Below are 20982 nucleotides of genomic sequence, written 5' to 3'. Positions count from 1 at the left end.
TGCAGTGTGACAAAATTCATCTTGAATCTTGAGGAGAAAAATACCATGAATTCTTCAGACTACATGGATTGCAGACTATTGGTTTATGACGTGGATCAAATACATCGTTTTTGACACTAATGGATGCATATGTTTTGATGTATGTATATTGTTTTGTGCTTATGGCTATGTTTGTACATTTGTTGTATTTTAACATGAATTATGTAGGACTGTAGTCTCCTGGTTGACAGAATGGTTGAGGATTGGTCAATATTCCCTTGTCCAAGGTTAGCAGTAAGTTGTCAGTGTGTTGTCTGTTTAATTTCACTCAAGACAAAAGCCCCAAAAATACGACATCATATGAAACTGTTTCCATTGTCATCCATATGAAAAGTAATGGACCAACTTGCTTTGTATTGGTGTATTAGCGTTCTTTTATTGAGTGCACATCTGGAAGAAACTTTAGTTTGTTCTTCAGCTCACCTGCATATTATCTATCTTTTCAGTCAAATAATACTCATACAATACAATACGTAAAATTCATAATGTAAATGTTTTGCTGTGTCTCTCTCAGGAATCGCTGTGATATCAGCAGTGAGGATCTAAATCGTCAGTGGTTTAAACCAGACCCTGTCCTCAATCCAACCATCTACCACACTAAGGGCTTCCTCTACTACCTCAACAGTATAGGACGGACTCCACTGGTAAGTCTTTTTGGGGTCTTTTTAGGTCAGCTTAAAATGAGAATATCTCTTTCTGTGCTGGAACCATTTCTTCTTGAACAGCAGCCATATGCAGTGACTTATTTTGTAATCACATTGGGCCAGCATATTGAATGGGATGGGGGCAGGCACTGACATCGTATCGATATATGATAATCAATTAATGAACATGGTGAATGATCAAAACCAAACATCACTGTCATACAATACAGCCAGCAGAGTACGGTTTGCAGAGTGATGTACCATATTACTTTAGTTTATTAGCACAACACAAAAAAATATTCAAAATGTATAATGTATATGCTAGATGAAAGAGTGAATTGACAAAAAAGCATAAAAACTAAAATCAGTTCATTTTCAACAATATTTACTTTGGTTGCCAAAAATGTTTCCCAGGTTTTTGTCAACACTGTCAGATATTTATTCATATTAAAGTAATTGTTTCTTTAAATGAAATAATGTGTTAATTTGTGTTGTGCATACACAGAATGAAATGAAATACTGTTTCTCACCAGCTCCTGTTAAAAAAGTCATAAAAAGGTACTAACAATGATCATAGTTAAAATAAAAGCCAAAAAAGAACAAAATATTAAAAACACAACAGTTTAGCAGCAGTCTTGTGCTTTAGAAAAATATTCAGAAAACACAAAAACATTATCCAAAAGGTTTTCAGTTAGCTCCATTCTCAATACCTATCACATCTAAATCTGGAACATGAACTTATTAAACAATATATGTCATAAACATATGACATATATTCATATGTTCTATAGAGAACAGTTCTCCAACTCATTCAGCTCACAATAGTCACGCATCGTCATCTTCAGTCACATCTCTGTATCTTCCACTTTTAATATGTAATGTAAAAATAGCACAGCTTATCTGTGCATACTGACTTTACATACTTTTACTTTGGAGAGTCAGGCTAGCCATTTCCCTCTGCTTCCAGTCATAATGCTAAGATAAGCTAACCATGTCCTGCCTCCAGCTCACAACATAGACATGAGTCATAGTCATTTCCTCATTGCAGCCATGTTAAAAAGAAAAAGTATAATTCTCAAAATACAGAATTATTTTTAACCATAAATGCAAACTCTCTCTAATGTTAAGTTCAAGATGAGAAAATGGTCATATGCAGGTGTTAATAGTCTAACTTTCCCACTACATTTTCCAGCACATCTTCTAATCAGAGTCTACTCCTGCCAACAGTTATTTCTTATTTTTTCCCTTTTTAAATCACAGAATGAATAAGATTCCAGATGCAATCCTGAACAATTAGCGCATGTTTTCAAAATCAATAGGAACCCAATTAGCAGCTAAATGAATGGCTGATTATTTCAGTTTCCCCTCACAATACCTGCAGCTCATTACTGAGCCAAACACTAAAAGTAAAAGTGTGTGAGGCTGTGCTGTGTGCCATAAGTGTGTTTGTATGTGTCTTGTTTAAACTGAAATGTGATGTAATGAGGCTTTAATGAGAAAGACTTATAATGAATTGACCTTGATTGGCTTATTTAATTGTTCCAAATTAAAATGGTGAGCTAGTTTTTCAGGCTAATGCACATGCTGAACTGTTTGTGTAGACTGTCATACAGTGATAAGCTTTCAAAACTTTCAAAAGTCACGAGATTTACACTTGGGGGAAAAAAACAATGCTCGTGATTGCATAGTTTTAAGCAGAGGAAGCTCATGTGGTCTTGTGAATAATGACGGCTGTCTCTTAGAGGCAAAGGAGGAAGTAGTGACATTATTAAAGAGATACAACCTCTGAAATCTGGAAATCTGGAAAGTTTTCCAATAAGAAAACATGCAGTCAGATGAGCAGACGGTTTTTTTTTTTTTCAAATGTATTTTTATTAATTTTCTCACAATAACAAATGCATGTACAAAATATCCCATCCCTGCCCTTACCCTCCCACGCAACTTAACAGGCTAATATGCAGTGACATTCAAATACATTAATCAATTGTTCTTCATTCCTGGAGTGATAGAGGTTGTAGCTGGAAGTCAGGTTCAGTTTGAGGAGAAAAAGATGGGCAGCATAAAACACACAACAATATGCACTTCAATACTATTTCAACAAGTAGGCATCTCCATACATATTTAAATATGCATACACATACTAGAAAGACGGTAAATAATAACAAAGAAAAAGTGTTAATGATACAAATATAGGTGGTTATGATATCACATATGTGGGGTTATTGACATAGAGACTTGCTGAAAGCCACTAGTGGGTCAGGAAACCATCAAAGTGTTTCAAAAAAGGTCCCCACACCTTCTCAAACTTTTCTTTGGAGTTATGTATAGAGTAGTGTATTTTTTCGAGATTTAGGCACGACGTAACCTCCAACACCCACTGCGCATGGGTGGGCGGGGCAGCATCCTTCCATTTCAATAGTACTGCACGTCTAGCAAGTAGAGAGGCAAAAGACAGTGATCGGCGTTTGGCCGGGGTCAGACATGGCTGGGTGCCCCGCATAGTACCAAAGATAGCCACTAGCGGATCAGGCTCTATATTTAGGCCGACAATGAGCGACATTGTTTGGAAGACTTCCCTCCAGAATTTCTCCAGACTAGGACACGTCCAGAACATGTGGATAAGAGAAGCCTCGTCTGTCTTACATTTGTCACAACATGGATCTACATTAGGATAGAAACGGGCCAATTTGGTTTTTGATATGTGGGTTCTGTGCACAACTTTAAATTGTAGCAGACAGTGACGGGAACAGAGAGAATTGCTATTTATCAATTTGAAGATTGTCTCCCATGTGTCCTCAGGTATAGACATATTCAGATCCTGCTCCCAAGCTGTTTTAATTTTTACTAGGGGGGCTTGCCTTACACTTAGTAGTTCACCATATATGACTGATATTAACCTTTTGTGTGATGGCTGCAGACAAAGAAGCAAATCAGCAATATTCAAATCGGGTTGTACAGGGAATTTTGGTATCTGGCAGGGAATAAAGTCTCTTATTTGTAAATACCTGAAAAAATGGGAATTTGGGAGGTTGAATTTTCTCATTAGTTGTTCAAATGATGCACACATATTATCAATGAAGAGATCTTTAAAGCGACAGATGCCTAGTCTTTGCCATTCTTGAAATTTTGGGTCTAGTAAGGAAGGTTGGAAGAGATGATTAGTTGTGATGGGGCTGGAGAGGCAAAAATCAAGAAGGCCAAAATGTCTCCTGAACTGAGCCCACACTCTCAGCGTGTGGCGGACAACGGGGTTATCTATGAGTGTGGTTGATGAGAAAGGGAGTGAAGATCCAAGAAGTGTGGGAATGGAGATGTTTTTGGCAGAGTCTACCTCCATTGTCACCCATAGAGGACAGTCAGATCTGCTGTGAAAGTGGGACCAGAAGGTTAGACATCGAATGTTGGCTGCCCAGTAATAGAAACGAAAGTTGGGCAGTGCCATGCCGCCATCTTTTTTAGATTTTTGGAGGTGTGTCTTATGTAGTCGAGGCGACTTGCCCTTCCAAATGTAGGATGAGATGACAGAGTCTAGAGAGTCAAAACATGATTTAGGAACGAATGTTGGCACAGATTGAAAAGTATATAAAAATTTTGGTAGAATATTCATTTTTTATCGAATTAATTCGACCTGCCAAGGATGTTGAAAGAGGTGACCATTGCGATAGACAACGTCTTGTGTGATATGGCAGAGTAAGAAAGTTTTCTTTGAAAAGGTGCATATGTTTTTTTTGTTACAGCAATGCCAAGGTAAGTGAAATTGTTTTCCACAATCTTAAAGGGAAAGTTGGTGTATGCCACTGCTGACGTCCCCTCACTGACGACAAAGAGTTCAGACTTATTCAGATTTAGTTTGTAGCCTGAGAACTGGCTAAAACCATTCAATAAATCCAGCAGGGCAGGTATTGAGATATCTGGATGCGAAATGAAGCAGACTGAGAGTTGGTCAGGACAGACGCGACAGGACATGAATTTAAAAGTTTTATCCAAGTGATAAAACCAGGACCAAAGCCAAATCTTTCCAACGTCGCAAATAAATATGTCCACTCAACACGGTCGAATGCCTTCTCTGCGTCCAGAGAGAGGACACATTCAGGAGCCCCACTGGAGGGAGAGTACAGAATATCAAACAAACGACGTGTGTTGAAATATGAGTGTCGGTTTTTGACAAAGCCAGTTTGATCATCTGATATAAGTGATGGTAGTATGCTTTCCAATCTACGGGCCAGAACTTTAGCTAGGATTTTGGTGTCAACATTTAAAAGAGATATTGGCCTATACGAGGAGCACTCAGTAGGGTCTTTGTCCTTTTTGGCAATAAGTGTGATGCACGCCTCGTAGAATGAGGATGGGAGGTTACCTTGTTTGAATGAATCAGATAAAACTACACTTAAGTGAGATGAAAGGAGAGGGGAGAATGCCTTAAAAAATTCTGCTGGAAACCCGTCAGGCCCAGGGGATTTACCAGATTGCAAACAGAGAATAGCTGCAGCAACCTCCTCCTTCGTTATAGGTTCCTCTAACTTCAATTTAGTGTCAGTAGAAAGTGTAGGGATATTGAGGCCACTTAAAAAATCATTCATTGATTGAGCGTTAGCAAATTCAGAGGTATATAGTTTGGAATAGTAGGTCCTGAATGTGTCATTAATCTTCACATGGTCTGAAGTGATTGTCCCATCCCCCATTTGAATTCTTGTGATATGCCCTTTTGTTCTAAGTCCTCTCAGTTGATTAGCAAGCAATTTCCCTGCTTTGTCACCATGGATGTAAAACAGACTCTTATTTCGCAAAAGTTGACGTTCTATTTGGTATGTTGAAGCCAGATTAAATTTAGTTTGAAGCTCAACTCGCTTATTGTAGAGATCAGGATCTTTAACGAGAGATTATTTATGATCTATTTCCTTAATTTGCTTGGCCAATTCTAAACGTTCTTGCTGGGCCTTCCTCCTCATATTTGCCGTGAAAGAAATTATTTGTCCTCTGAGGTATGCCTTAAAAGCATCCCAGACTACTAAGGAGGATACATCAGGAGTGGCATTCAGCTGGAAGAATAGAGATATGTGTTCCTTTATAAATTTCACAAATTCATCATTTGAAAGCAGGGTTGAATTAAAACGCCAGTGCTTTTTAATTTGAGGAAGGTTAGGCAAAGCCAGGGATAGTACGACAGGGGTGTGGTCTGAGATCACTATTCCCTGATAAGTTCAGGAACGAGCATATGGTAATAATTGATCATCAATACAGAAATAATCAATCCTAGTGAAAGTGTGGTGGACATGTGAGAAGAAAGAGTACTCTTTTTCACTTGGATGGAGGAACCGCCACACATCAGAGACACCAGAGCTAGCAAGAAAGGACCGAATGAGTGAGGCCGACTTACTCACTGAGTCAGGTTTGGGGGAGGAACGGTCCAGCACAGGATCTAGCCAACAGTTGAAATCACCGCCGAGGATAAGAGAGTATGAACTCAGATCAGGGAGGGATGAGAAAAAATTTTGGAAAAAATTCACATCATCCACATTTGGAGCATACACGTTAGCAAGAGCTACATTTATATCATATACTTTCCCTGTAACGATGAGGAAACGGCCATTAGTGTCTGATATTACATTGTGGTGTACAAAGGGGATATTTTGATCGATAAGAATTGAAACTCCCCTCGACTTTGCCTGGAAGGAAGAATGGAAGTGCTGCCCCGCCCACCGTGACATTAAGCGAGAATTATCAGAACCCCGAATATGTGTTTCTTGTAGAAAAATAAATGCTGCTTTGAACTGTTTAAGGTGAGAGAATATTCTCCTCCTTTTAACAGGATGGTTTAGACCTTTAACATTCCAGCTAACAAGATTTAATACTCTATCCAATTCCTTCAGATAAAAACACAGGTTGATGAGTACATATAGTATGATAACTCCAGGTAATGAATCCATGACATGAACATGAAACAATAGATAAACAAATAACCGGCTGCACAGCGCTTGTGTGAGCCCATGAACCAATATTAGCCTTAGAATACGCCCCCCCCCCCCACCCTCCCACCCCACACCAAGACAGCTGCAAAAGAACATAGCAGCAAGCTCATACAATTACCAAAAGAAAACCTTCCCGTTGCTTCTTCTTCATCTTCTTACTCCTTATCTTATTGTAAATATTCACAAAACACTCCTAAAACCTAATTTTAACCATACTGGGCACAATAATAAAGAGGTAGAACCCAGAAAATCAAAATTTCTTCTGCGAGGTAAAGAGTTATGTTATTATTATAATTACTATCACTATAATGCTAACATTATAGTATAATAGTAACAACAATAAGAATAATAACATAATAATAACAGCAGTAATAACAACTACAGCAATAATAAGAGAACAATAACAATTATATAATGAAGAAATCAGTAATATAACCATAATATGAACAATATCACCATATTGTCATATCAATATAACAGTTCACCGAATATGACATACTCACGGTCACACAGGTGTAATAAAAGTATGAAAGGCACCTTTATGAACAGCGTCACTAGTTGCAGGCCAGTTTAGCCAATCAGAAGTTGGTAATAACAGACAGGTGCTTGTTATGTAAAATTCTCCGTGCCGTGGAGTCATTTACGGTATGGAGGATGAAGAGGTAAGGCCGGCGATGTATCTCCGTGCCTCCTCAGCCGACCGTAGCCACTTCTTGTCGCCGCTGGAAAGTGTGATCCGGAGCCGGGCGGGATACAGCAGGGAGGGCCTAAGCCCGCGCTTGTATAGATCCGCCATCACCTCCCTGTACTCGGCGCGCTGGCTCAAGACCTCGGGGCAGTAGTCCTCCACGATCCGAACCGGCCGACCGCGGTACTCCAGTTTCCCCCTCCGTCGGGCCTCGCGGATCAGGAGCTCCTTTTGCTGGTAGCGGTGCAGGCGGAGAATAACGGGTCGCGGTCTCTGTCCGGTGGCCGGTTTGGCGGTCAGCGAGCGGTGGGCTCTATCAATCTCTGGTGGGGATGGAAGTGTATCCTTACCGAACACTTCACACAGGAGGTCAGGGAAAAATAGCGTGGGTCGGTTGCCTTCAATGGACTCCGCCAGGCCCAAGATGCGGATGTTTTGCGGCCTGCTGCGGCCCTCAAGGTCTACCACTTTCGCCGCCAATTTCGTGTTGCTCTCCCGGAGATTGGAGCAGACGTTTTCCAGCTCGGTGACACGCTGGCTCAGGTCATCAGACGCCAGCTCGAGTGATGAAAGCCGCTGGCTATGTTCATCGACCACGGAGCGGACTTGTTCAAATTTTTTCTCCAGCTGAGTAAAAGAGGTCCTGAAGTCCGCGGCCAGCGCCTCCCTGTGCTGGTCGAGTAGCTGAGCCATAGCAGCCATCGATACCGGTAAGCTAGCACCGGCATTCTCGTCTTTCTTTCCAGATTTACCGCGGTTCAAAGACATTATTATATAATTCAGTTTAAAAAAATTAAAAATATTCAATGCAAATCGCCCAAATGACAAAATGATGGAGTGAGTGAGTGGATTTAGTTAAAGGTAGGCAGGAGCTCTAACGCGTGCGTCTACTCCATGCGGCTGTCAACCGGAAGTCCCCAAGCAGACGGGTTTTAAAAACATTAAAGACTGTGTAAAGTGAATTCAAACATTTTCTTCTAAACACATTAAATAGGTCATAAATGCATTTATAAAAAAGGTGTAAAAAGCATTTCAACCATTTAGATTTGAATTGTGGAGCTAGACTTCACAAACTGTGTTTCAACATTTCTGTGTTCAGGATTTAGTGGGCGGGTCTGAAAATGATTAGCATAAACCCTCCCCTGCTGCTGTAGGTATAAATACATTCAGCACACACTACTACTACTACAGTCTACAGTTAGCCAGTTAGCTGAGTTAGCTGCCAAAGTTCTCAGACGTAGCGTCCATGTTTCTGGTAGAGGTGGTGACTTTGATTGACAGGTGACACTTGGTAGGGGGCGGGGCTTCAGCGAACTCGGCGAGCACTCAAACAGCGTTTGGGAGCAGAGAAAGAGGCTGATTTTTACACAACTTTGAAGCTTAATTTCAAATATTTGGCGATTTTTTTAATCATTCAAATTTGGTAGGGTGGTTAACAACACACTTTTCTGTGGTATGTCAAACTCAGAACACATTTATTTTTACTTTACACAGACTTTAAACAGTTTATCCACATTATCAAAACCAGGTTATTTGGCCGTCAAACTGAATGTGAACACAAGTAGAATGTTAGTATTAATCTTTGCAAAGTGAAACTGTGGTAAGGAGCTGGTCACATCTGAAGCAGGAAGTGGGTCTGAAAACTGTGATTTTTCACTTCCAAATAAGTGTTTTTTGTTATTTTTGTTTTCATAATGACTTTTACTTTTACCACCACTAGTTTTAAAATATATCATACAAAGCTTATATGAATGATTTGTTAGGATTCATCAAAGATAATGACAAACAGAATTAAGGGCCATCCGCACTAAAAATGATAACTATAACAATAACTGTAAATGTATAGTTTTAAATGCATGTGGAAGGAGGAGTCCACACCACAACTATAACAATAACGATAGGTAGAACGATGTTGTTGGAATCTTGTCCAGAGCGATTTGATGAACGATAAAAAATCCTTATTTATTTATTTATTATAATGCAGCTTTGCTCCTGTCTCACCACAGACTGATGCTGTAAACTGCAGCAGGATGACAGAGGTGATTTCTTTAGAGAGTCTTTATTATTACAAAGCTGCTGGAACTTTGTTCTCTATTACAATGGAAAAACAACAAGTTAGTGGATGTTTGGAAGCAGATCTGTGCTCATACTGTGTGTCACTTTTACACACCAAGCTTCAACATGTGCTGTGTGTCAGTTTGGTCTGTAAATACTAGTGTGTGAAATACTTCTGATCAACACACTGAATCAGCACACACCTCTGAACTCTGCTGCTTTTCTTTTTATTTATCTGTACAAAACACTACATCAGTAACAGCTAATGAATAATCAGCTGTAGACCCTGACACCGATATTTACAGATCGTTATTGTTGTCAGTGTGGACGCTCACATCATTTTCGTTATAGTTATAGTTTTAGATAGCATTCTCAGTGTGGACGGCTCTTTAGACCTGCAGACAGGCATACCAGGGTCCAGGCATGTTTTGGGCAGGGTAAGACACTTTACAGTACTGCTATCTTGTGTTAAGTACTATATTGCAACAGAAAGTGTATATCTATGTATCTGTAAAGTATCTGGCAAGTTGGAAATATGTTGATACTTACTGTGTCACTAAAATGTAAAGTAATCTGATATTTCTTGCTTTTTCCAACAAATGATCTGGTCTTGTAATTCAATGATGGTAAGAATATCTGATCTCTTCTTTTGGTTGTAAGCTCTGTTAGCACTTGGTTAAGGTTAGGTAAATGTGGTCATAGCACTGGTTTAGTACAATGTTTCATATTTTCATATCTAATAAGGACTTGTTGAGGAGTTTATGACCTATTCTGCCTAAAACCACAACATTTCTGGCTGATGACTGAGGAGAGGTTGTTACAGCTTTTCTGGTGTTAAAAACAAGCGCACCTTTACTACGGTCCCAGTGGTTATCAATGGACTGATTGCCTGTTGGGGGCATGGTTAAATTTACAAATGTTTGTGAAAAGCAAGTGAAAAACCCCAAAAGCAATGGAACTCTGTCTGTCTTCTTTGAGTCTATGAGAAATTGAATTCTGTCATGCAACATTTTGGTGCCGAAACCCGGGAGAGGGGGTAAGAAGAGATGAAAAGTCTCAGATGCATGACAATAAAGAAGAAAGAAAAGAACAATGGCTGATCGATTGAAAAAGAAAAGAACCACAGTCCGTGCGTCCACACAATAAGTAAGGTTGACGATGAACTCAGTAAGGAATCACCTGATCCTGATTTACTTGAGGAGTTCATGGAACAGTTGTTATTAAACGAAGAATGTTTGGATAAACTTGATGGAGAAATCGAAGAGGAGACAAAGACGGACAAATAACTAAGCGGAAAACAAAAATAAGGAGAGTGCTCAGGAGAGCGCAAGGAGATGCAAGTTCTGTGACATCTTCTGAAGTGGACGTTATGCGTCAAAATGTGAAATTGCCCAAACTTGTCATTGAAAAATATACAGGGGATATTAGCCTCTGGCAGCATTTTTGGGGACAGTTTGAGACGGCTGTGCATCGAAATCCCAGTCTGACGAAGACGGATAAGTTCAGTTACCTGCGGTCATATCTCACAGGAACAGCTGCAAATGTGGTCGCAGGACTGCTGCTGACTGAAGCCAATTATGATAATGCCATACAACTGCTACAAAAAAGGTTTGGCCGAAAGGATCTTGTTATTAATGCACACATGACCAAGCTTCTTAATCTTAATCCTGTCAAAAATGCCAGTGATGTAAAAGCACTCAGATATCTATATGATAACTGTGAAATACAGATCCGTAGTTTGGCTTCTATGGGAGTTGTTTCTGACACCTATGGCAGTTTGCTGTGTCCCATTTTGATGAAACTTATACCAGAGGAGATGACGCTGGAGTTTAGCCGAAAAAAAGATGAGGATGATGTCTGGAAAGTTGAGGATCTGATGTGTTTCATTCAAAAGGAAGTGGACAGCCGAGAGCGCACATCCAACATGACCCAGAGCGCAAAAGAGCGCACCGGTAAAGAACGAGAAAAGAAGAATCACAGTGTATGGGAAATGCTTAGAAAACCAAATATGATGACAGCCTCTGCTCTTTATGCTTCAAGTCAAGACAGAAAAGTTTGTTTATTTTGTGAAAAATTTGATCATATGTCTAAACGTTGTAATGAAATGTCTGTGCCTGAAAAAAGAGAAAAGTTGAAAAAACAAGGAAGATGCTTTGGACTGTCGCACTAAACGCATTTTTTGTGAAAATTGTAATAGACGTCACCACAAAGCTCTTTGCTCCTATGATGGAAATGAATCAAAACTGAGACATCTGATACTGTGATTTCTGTTACACCCTCTGAATCAAAGAGAGAGACAGTTCTACTCCAAACAGCAACTGTGTGGATAGAGACTCCAGTGAGAAGACAACTCACCCGCTGTCTTTTGGACGGAGGGAGTCAGCACAGCTTTGTGCGTCAAGACATCTCTCGCGCTCTTAACCTCCCTAAAATAGGTGAAGAGACATTGAGACTACACACGTTTGGCTCGAGTGAACCAAAGCATTTAACTTGTAATAAAGTGAAGCTAACATTGAGTAACATAAGAAATGGCCAACATGTAGAAATAGATGTACTAGAAACACCTCGTGTGTGTACTTCTATTATGAAAGTTGCGAGAGACGAATTACGCAGAGATTTAAAGCGCAAAGGCATGCAACTTGCTGACACGGTGGTGAGTGGAATGGAAATGCAGGAACTCGGAGTGCTGATCGGAGGTGATCGTTATTGGAAAGTTGTATCTGGGAAATTAGAACGTCTCTCTGAACAACTAGTTGCATTAGAGAGCAAATTTGGCTGACTCATCCAAGGTACAATATCCATGCTGAATGTAACCTCTGAGCAAGAAATCACAGACATTGGAACGCTACATGTGAGTGTTGGGCTGGAGGAAAAAATAAATCACACACTGCGCTCCTTCTGGGAAACGGAATCCATCGGGATTGCAACAGAACGAGAACTAAAGAATTGTGATGGGGAGACGATGCAGTGGTTTGAAAAGTCTGTTCAGTTCACTGAAGGAAGATACCAGGTGAGCTTACCTTGGAAAAATGAAAACGATAACTTGTCTTCCAATTATGAGGTAGCAAAAAGACATTTTGATCAGCTTATTAAGAAGTTTCAGAATGATGTGCCACTTTTTGATAAATATCAAGAGGTAATTCAAGATTATGTCAGCCAAGGCAGAGTAGAACGTGTGAAGAACATTGTTTCTGACAATCCTGTCTATTATCTGCCACATAGAGCTGTCATTAATGAGGAGCGTTTCACCACTAAACTTCGAGTAGTCTTTGACGCGTCCTCCCATGCTACGGGTCGTATATCTTTAAATGATTGCTTAACAACTGGCCCTAATCTGAATCCTGAGTTACTGAGTATCCTGTTAAAGTTCAGGCTCCATAGAGTGGCATTTATGGCTGACATTACGAAAGCCTTTTTGCAGATCTCCATTAGAGAGCAAGACCGAGATGTATTGAGATTTCTCTGGACTGACGACTTGCCTAAAACACATGGAAAACCAAACATTAACATTATGCGAATCACTAGAGTTCCATTTGGAGCTTCACCCAGTCCCTTTCTATTAACTGCAACCATAAGGCATCATGTGAAAAAATATCAACAAGCATATCCTGTGGTCGCATCTATTCTGGACAAGTGTTTGTATGTGGATGACCTGATTTGCAGTGTACGGAGTGAAGAGGAAGCCTTTAGTGTATCAATGCAAGCCAAAGCTATCTTGAAAGATGCTCACATGAATCTGTGCAAATGGAGCTCAAACTCTGAGGATCTGAAAAACCTGTGGAAGGAGAAAATGGAAAACACAGTAAGTGGAAATGTTGAAGTGAAAAACACTGTGTTAAAAGTTCTTGGATGAACATGGAGAACTGAGCAAGATGACTTCATCTTTGATTTAAGAAATCTGATTGACTTTTTAAAGGATAAGAGTGATACAAAAAGAGGAGTGTTACAAGCTGCATCCCGCATATTTGATCCTGTTGGATTTCTTTCCCCTTTTACCATCAGAGTGAAATGTCTTTTCCAAAAAGTGTGGGAACGTGGACTTGAATGGAACAATGAGCTGCCTGAAGATCTGGCAAATCTTTGGCATCAGTGGTGTGAGGAGCTGCCCAACATCACACATATTAAAATCTCCAGATGTTATTGTGCAGCGCTTGTGAAGCAGGATTCACCTGTAAATCTCGAAGTGCATGTCTTCTGTGATGCCAGTGAAAGTGCTTATTGTGCAGCTGCCTATCTCCGCATCATCCCAGAAGATGGTGAGTGTATTGTAACACTTATAACTTTTAAAACAAGAGTAGCTCCACTTAAAAAAGTTACATTACCCAGACTTGAGTTACTTGGCGCGCTCATTGGAGCTAGACTTAGTAACTATGTCATTACACATCTTGACCTGGAAAAGAGCCAAGTGAAACTGTGGACTGACTCAATGACAACTTGACATTGGATCAAGAGTTCTGCTAAACAGTGGAAACCCTTTGTGGAACATCGAGTCCGAGAAATACAGAGTTTAACTTCACCAGCACAGTGGCGTCACTGCAGTAGTAGTAATAATCCTGCAGATGTTGCGACTAGAGGAATCAGTGTCAATCAGTTGAAAGAAAATTCATTGTGGTGGACAGGTCCAATCTGGCTCAAACAAGGAGAAATATACTTCTGTGAACATGAACCTGAACCACATGTAAGTGTTGCAGTTGTAAATGAAAGTGTGTCAGTCATGGAAGTTGCAAAATTGACTGGCTTTGAAAATACTGTGAAAATGGAATTGCTGGAGTTGAAAAATTATAGTGATCTCAACCGAGTTTTACATGTGACTGCTTGGATTAAAAGATTCATCTACAACGCTAAAGAGAAAACAAAACGTCTTTGATCATTGACAGCTGAGGAAATCTCTGATGCAGAGCTGTATTGGATTCAGGTAACACAGAGGAAAAGTTTCTTTCAGGAGATTTCCAGGATAAAGACAAGTCAAGGAATTTCCTTCCAGTCTAAAATCCAGCCTCTTAACCCTTTTTTGGATAATCAAGGAATATTAAGAGTTGGAGGCAGATTACAGATGGCACTGAAAGGAAGACAGATGTCAAAAAGAACTGTAAATGCTTACTCCTCTGCCGTAAACACAAAGCAAAACCTGCTCAGCAGATTTCCGCTCCCTTACCTGCGTCTCGCATTGAAGAATCTCCTCCTTTTGAGAACACAGGTGTGGACTTTGCCGGACCCTTGTACTGTAAATCACAAGACAAAGTTTATATTGCTCTTTTCACCTGTGCAGTAACTCGTGCTATCCATTTGGAATTAGTGTCTGATATGACAACAGAGAAATTCCTATTGGCTTTTAGACGTTTTGTGTCAAGAAGAGGACTTTTTAAAACTATAAATTCAGACAATGCAAAGACTTTCAAAAGAGCTAATAGAATTATATGGAATTAAGTGTGTTATGGGATCAGCTATCTTCTCCTGCTGGAAATACAGGACACAAACTGCTCTCCAGATTTATTTTTGACAGTTAAACTTTTTTCAACAATTTTATTTTGTATCATCAATTCACTACCATTCATTCTAATGTAGTTACTCTCACTCACAAAGGACTAAATTCATTCTTCTGTGTTTTGGGGCCTGTAGCACATTACTATTGAATGATATCCCATATGACACAAAAATGATATACTGATGTATGTCTTTGTGACTTTAAGTTTTAATTAAACCTAGAAGCTGAAGTAGTTAAAATAAAAACAAAAAGTTTTGTTTTTGTTTTTTTATTATTGTTTTACTGATGTTTCTTTTTGTAATGGTTGTGTGTGGGTAAAATATCTTCTGGAGCTCAAAGCATGTCATGATTGTGTCCACTATAGCACATTTGCAGCACAGCCTGAACTGTTTCTGGGGCTTTTGGACTCCCAGGGATGAAAAGCTGTGAATATTTTACACCTCATTCCAACCATCTTCCATCTCAGGACAGAACACTTTGGTCCTGTAAACATAACAGAGTCTTCACTTAGTGTGATTCTGTGATGTGCTCTGCATTTATGGAAGGCTTTTCTAAAGTATGCACACTGCTCACTTCAATAAGGAGAGATTAATTCAACTTTCTAACAATATTTAATGAGGTTAGCTCCACGGAATAATTCTGGAGGGTAAACTCTTCCTCGACCCATATAAAGACAAGAGTTAAGACATAGATCCCTGGAGGCTAGACACTGGTACTGCAGGTGTTTGATAGAGATGTTCAGTTAGTCTCCGTGAACATCCTGGATGTCTAGGTGGTGATGGACAAGGTGGGATTGTATAATAGGTCTTGAGGAGAATTATTATTGCAATGGTATTTAAAGAAAAACAACTCAGGATTGATTGACTTTAGGAACATGAGTAGAAGGATCATTTGTCAGGTATGGAGATGTTAGAATTATGACTGAAGGGATTTTGAAAGTATGGGAAAGCAGAATAAATTAATAGAACAGGAGAAAATACAAGACGAAAAGATCTTCCTCACTTTCACCAAAGCTTTATGTATATGGTTCTGCAGCTAAGCATTGCTATAACTTCTTGTCAGTTTGGAAACTACCACAGTAAATCTACAAATACACAACGCTCATAGCCAATATTTCTACAATATTAGCAAGACTTCAAAATAAGCCTGGCAACTTAGCAAGTAAAGTACATTTATGGGTCGATTAGGCAAATAGAACTATAGAAGTGAACCCAAAACACCATGTCAGAAATACCTGTATCATACTTTATACTCCCTCATATAAAGCTTGTGTTATTTCATGTATTGGCACCAAACATTTAGTTGGGATTATGTATAGTAAAAACTTAATTTGGCTAATGTAGCGTAGCAACATGTGAATATAATTCAAAGTAGCCTGGGTTGTGCTAGCTGTGAGAGTCTTGATGAATGAAATAAAACAATGAAAATCAAATCAAACCAAATAATATCTAGTTTAACAAAATTGCAAAGAGAAGGAAAGCCATATCAGAAAAACAGGGAACTTTGAAATCATCTTCCATCTGCTAGCACAAACTTTTTATAGCCAACAAGGGAATGATAAAGGCTACTACACATGTCATTACATGTTGATGTTAGAACATACACTGATCAGCCAAAATATTAAAACCAATGATGGGCAAAGTGAATACTGTTGATTATCTTAGTAATAGACAAGCATAAGGATCTCACTTGGCAAAGAGATGGCACCACAATGCATGATGGGAAGAAGGCAAACCGGCAGAGGCAGTGTGAATCTCTGAGAGACCTTGGCAGCTAGCATTCACGTGGATGTTACTTTGACATGTACCACCTAACTAAACATTGTTGCAGAACTATTACATCCCTCCATGGCAGCAGTATTCCCACACTGCAAAAAATGTTCAGGAATGATTTGAGGAACATGACAAAGAATTCAAGGTGTTGCCTTGGCCTCCAAATTCACCAGATCCATTTCTGGTGCCAAATAGCAGAGTCCATTCATTGGCGGGTCAGATATGCTTTGGTGGCAGAAAGGGGACCTACACAATATTGGGCAGGTGCTTTAATGTTATGGCTGATCAGTGTAATGCATGTGTAATAAAACATGTACATCCACTGGACATAAAACATCTAACTATGATTAGCAATTTGGTAAAGATGTATGTGTTGTTGGTGTCATTTTCCACATCTCTGAACGATTCCACACAAAATATCATTTCTGTGGATTCTGTTTGAGGTGTTTCTGAAATGTCAATATTTATTTTTAAATTGTTATTAATCAGTTTATTTGAGTTGGGATGTGTGTTTCAATGTTCAATGCTGCTCAACAAACCTCTGTTTCTCTCACTGTGCTTGTCTGTCAGGTTTTCTGTGACTATCACGGTCACTCCCGAAAGAAGAATGTTTTTCTGTATGGCTGCAGTGTCAAGGAGACTCTCTGGCAGTCTGGCTCTGCTGTAGACACTGTAGGATTGAAAGAAGACCCTGGATATAGAGTAAGACACACACACACACACACACACACACACACACACACACACACACACACACACACACAAAAACTGTATAGACTTCAAAATTCTATGTGATCCTCCCTTTATGTCCCACTGCTGCAAATGTTGCAGTTGAACATCTGAAACTATAGAAACTACTCATTGTCTCTCTCTCTCTTTCTTTTTTTCTCTAGACCATTGCAAAGACCTTGGATCGCATCGCACCAGCCTTTTCTTTCAACAGCTGTAACTATTTGGTAATAATAATAATATTAGCAGCAGTTTTATGATGATAATAATAGGTTCTATCATCTTTATCATAATAATATGACATATTGCCTTTGACCATTAACATAAGTAATTCTATAATGATTTTTATTTTATTGGTAAATTAATTATGATTATCATCATTACATCTTAATTGTACTCATCATCCTCCATTGTTATCAGCAGCAGCATCACAACTGTTATAATATTTAGTGCATACCTATGTTACTCCAGTGCTTTAAAGGATGTTTTTCAAATCTGTCAAAACAGAAGTCAGGAGCTCAAATGAACATTGAAACCTTATTTTTTATGCTGTAATGATTCCTCCTGTTCATACTGACCATTAGAAGATCCCTTCATAATGCTCTTACAATGGAAGTGATGGAGGACTAAATCCACAGTCCTCCTTCTGTGTAAACATGGATTTAAAAGTTGATGTGAAGCTAATATGAAGCTTCAGCGTCCAAATGAGTCAAATCTTCATCTTCTATGTTTCAGCGTTACAGTGGTTTTAGTAGCAAAGTCTTTTTGTTACTATACTTCCACCACAGCTCAACAGGAAGCACTAAGAGGGAATGTGATGCTAAAAACACTGTAAATGTGTCAGATATCACTTGATATGACTAACTCACACTGCCGAGGACTCATAGAAGCTTCACATCTACTATTACAGTAATTTATAGTTTGCAGTTGACAAAGATTATTCAAGAAAAAAAAAATCACCTGCTCTTGAGTCATAAACACTGTAGAGAAAAATAATTTAGAACAGGCTTAGAAATTGGATCTTCGGGGGGAAAAAAAACAAATAATGTCATAAAAATCTAATATGTCAGCTTTTTCTCTTTTTGACTACAGATTAATTTCTAATTTGAATTTGTCAGGTGGAGAAGTCTCGCTCTGCCACAGCCAGGGTGGTTGTCTGGAGGGAAATGGGCGTACTGAGAAGTTACACCATGGAGAGTACTTATAATGGGTGCAACCAAGGAATATACAAGGTGTGTACGAGTGTGATTGTGATTATGTGAAGAGTCCCAATGACACTTTATGACATCCACTGGAGGCTGAATGAAACCTTTTTACTCTCTGGTAGTTTACTCAGTTTACCAGAAATAAACAGCTGATATTGATCATGCTGTAGTGGTGTGGGTTCAGCCACTGGAGCCAATCTCAGCTGACATAGGCTGATAAAATGGTGGAAATGAACTCAACAGGATAATTGGGTAGATTTTTAGTTGGTTTTTTTTATTGAATGACTGGATATTTTTAAATGTGTTGGGGTGAAGGTTGAGGGACCCCCACTATGATGGAGGAAAGCTCATGCTACTTATTCTTAATAGACATGCCAATATAGTCATGTTTATCTAGGAGCTCACTGAAATGGACAAATCAGCCAGAAGTACATGTTTGTGTGTGTGTGTGTGTGTGTGTGTGTTAGTGTGTGAGTGTGTGTGTGTGTGTGTGTGTGTGTGTGTGTGTGTGGGTGTGGGTGTGGGTGTGTGTATCCTTGCAGTGTATGTGAACAGAGCCAGGAGTCTGTTTCTTATGAAGTTATTCATCAAAGCTGAGGAAACAAAGGGAACAAGGGATAAAAAGAGAATCAAATCCTCCCATCTCATTAATATTTCAGTGTTCTCTCTCAGCTCGTGCTTATTAAAGTCACATCAGTATTTACATTACTGAACAGCATGTTTTGTTCAAGTCAACATCTTGTACAAAATATGATGCAGACATTTATTTTCAGAGGGGCTTTTGTGCAGAGGAAGTGGAATCTGTTCTACAGTTTAGTTTCCCTTCATCTACAGACATGCAGCCCTTTAACTATAGCTTTGAATTATCCCAATATCCACAGTTACATTAAGGCACAAGATGCTCCGTATGAGACTCAACAACTACTGCAGCTACACAACAAAGGAAAGTTGTAAAAGGCTCAACTTTTTTTTTTTAACTTATTTTTATTGAGTTTTTCTTAACAACATGACAGGTACATGTACATTTTCCATAAAAGGCTCTACTTAATGCAAATGTTGTCTGAAGCAATGTGAGTGACAACCAGAGGAGAGCGAACTCATTTTGATTCACGTGGAAACAGGAACACAGAGGTGTTTACTACTCCACTCCAATGTGTGAAAAAAAAAAAAAAACGAACTGGAACTATAAGGAACAAAATAGAGAAAGCATTATCATTGAGGTCTCCAGCTTGCCAGTTCTCTTTCAATTTTGGGGCAAACTAGAGGGATCTAAGTCTTGTCCTCATCTGACCTTAAGAAATTGAGAGATAGGTAACCAATCACAGAATGGGGAGGCGGGCTCAAGACGATGACGGCCGTAGAGCGATTCTGTTTACATCCAGCATGGCGGCCATGGAGGTGCAGCAACCGTTCAAAGCAGCAGTAGATTGTGTGCTAAATAAATTAGAAGCAGGCGGGGAGTTCCATTCCTCTGAAATGAGGCCAACACGGAAGTAACTTAGAGCTGCATTCTATCAAAAGACCACCAGGGGGCGACCGTTTTGTGTTCAAAAGGACTTCCGTCTCTATACAAGTCAATGGAGAATTCACCAACTTCTCACTTGATTTCTAACCTCAGTAAACGTTTTCAAAATGTGTTTATGGTCTCAATCGCTAGTTTAAAGCCTTCTTCAATGCAGTATGATGTTCATTTGGGACATTTTGTCCTCCCTGATTTTATATTTGACGATAAAGCAGGGTATGCATTAGGGCGTGGCTACGTCCTGATTGACAGGTTGATTGACCAATGTCCTCGAGATCCAGCGTTACCAATCCTCGCAACCAATCGCAACCTCCCCGCTCCGCCGTTGGCTCTGCCGTTGGCTCTGCTGTTGGCTCCGCCCATACTTCCGTCCATGACTCTGCCTCATGCCCATATAAGTAGAATCCGTGTTCTATTTTTCCCAGCATGCACCTGAAATTTTCAAGATGGCGCTGCCTAGATTCGAAGCTATTGGCTGCCGAGCAGCAGTCCACAAACCAATGGGTGATGTCACGGATGTTACGTCCATTTCTTTTATACAGTCTAGGATTGGAAGGCAAGTTCACTTTGAAAATAGAACAAAAACTTGCGCTACATGTTTTTTCCTTCATAAACAGGAAGTGTTCACGTTGCTCCCTACAGGCTCTGAATACATCATTGTGTATCGTTGATATGATTGGCTGTAAGTTTGTCCAGTAGCGTACAGAAACATTTGATCGACATTCGTTGATCCCGCCTCAAATACAAGGAAATGAACGGCTCCTCACCAGACCCTTCCTCATTTGTGATAGAGTTAGCATTAGCCAGGCTAGTACCGTTGTGTATAATCTGCGTAACTATGGAAACATACATTGTGCTGTCTGATGACACACAG

General features: G+C 39.6%; 1 protein-coding gene across 1 annotated transcript in view; it reads left to right on the top strand.

Annotated features, from left to right (window-relative positions):
• The window catches only part of LOC128359528 (cytosolic carboxypeptidase 4), a 170899-nt gene that overhangs the window by 117646 nt on the left and 32271 nt on the right, over positions 1–20982 (top strand). The window contains exons 22-25 of the mRNA XM_053320017.1: positions 554–683; positions 17223–17354; positions 17546–17608; positions 18500–18613. Of these exons, the coding sequence (XP_053175992.1) occupies positions 554–683; positions 17223–17354; positions 17546–17608; positions 18500–18613 (439 nt within the window). The remainder of the gene's footprint in view (positions 1–553; positions 684–17222; positions 17355–17545; positions 17609–18499; positions 18614–20982) is intronic.

Source organism: Scomber japonicus, chromosome 5 (genome assembly GCF_027409825.1).
Source record: "Scomber japonicus isolate fScoJap1 chromosome 5, fScoJap1.pri, whole genome shotgun sequence".
Taxonomy (NCBI): domain Eukaryota; kingdom Metazoa; phylum Chordata; class Actinopteri; order Scombriformes; family Scombridae; genus Scomber; species Scomber japonicus.
This window is presented reverse-complemented; position numbering and strand designations above follow the sequence as displayed.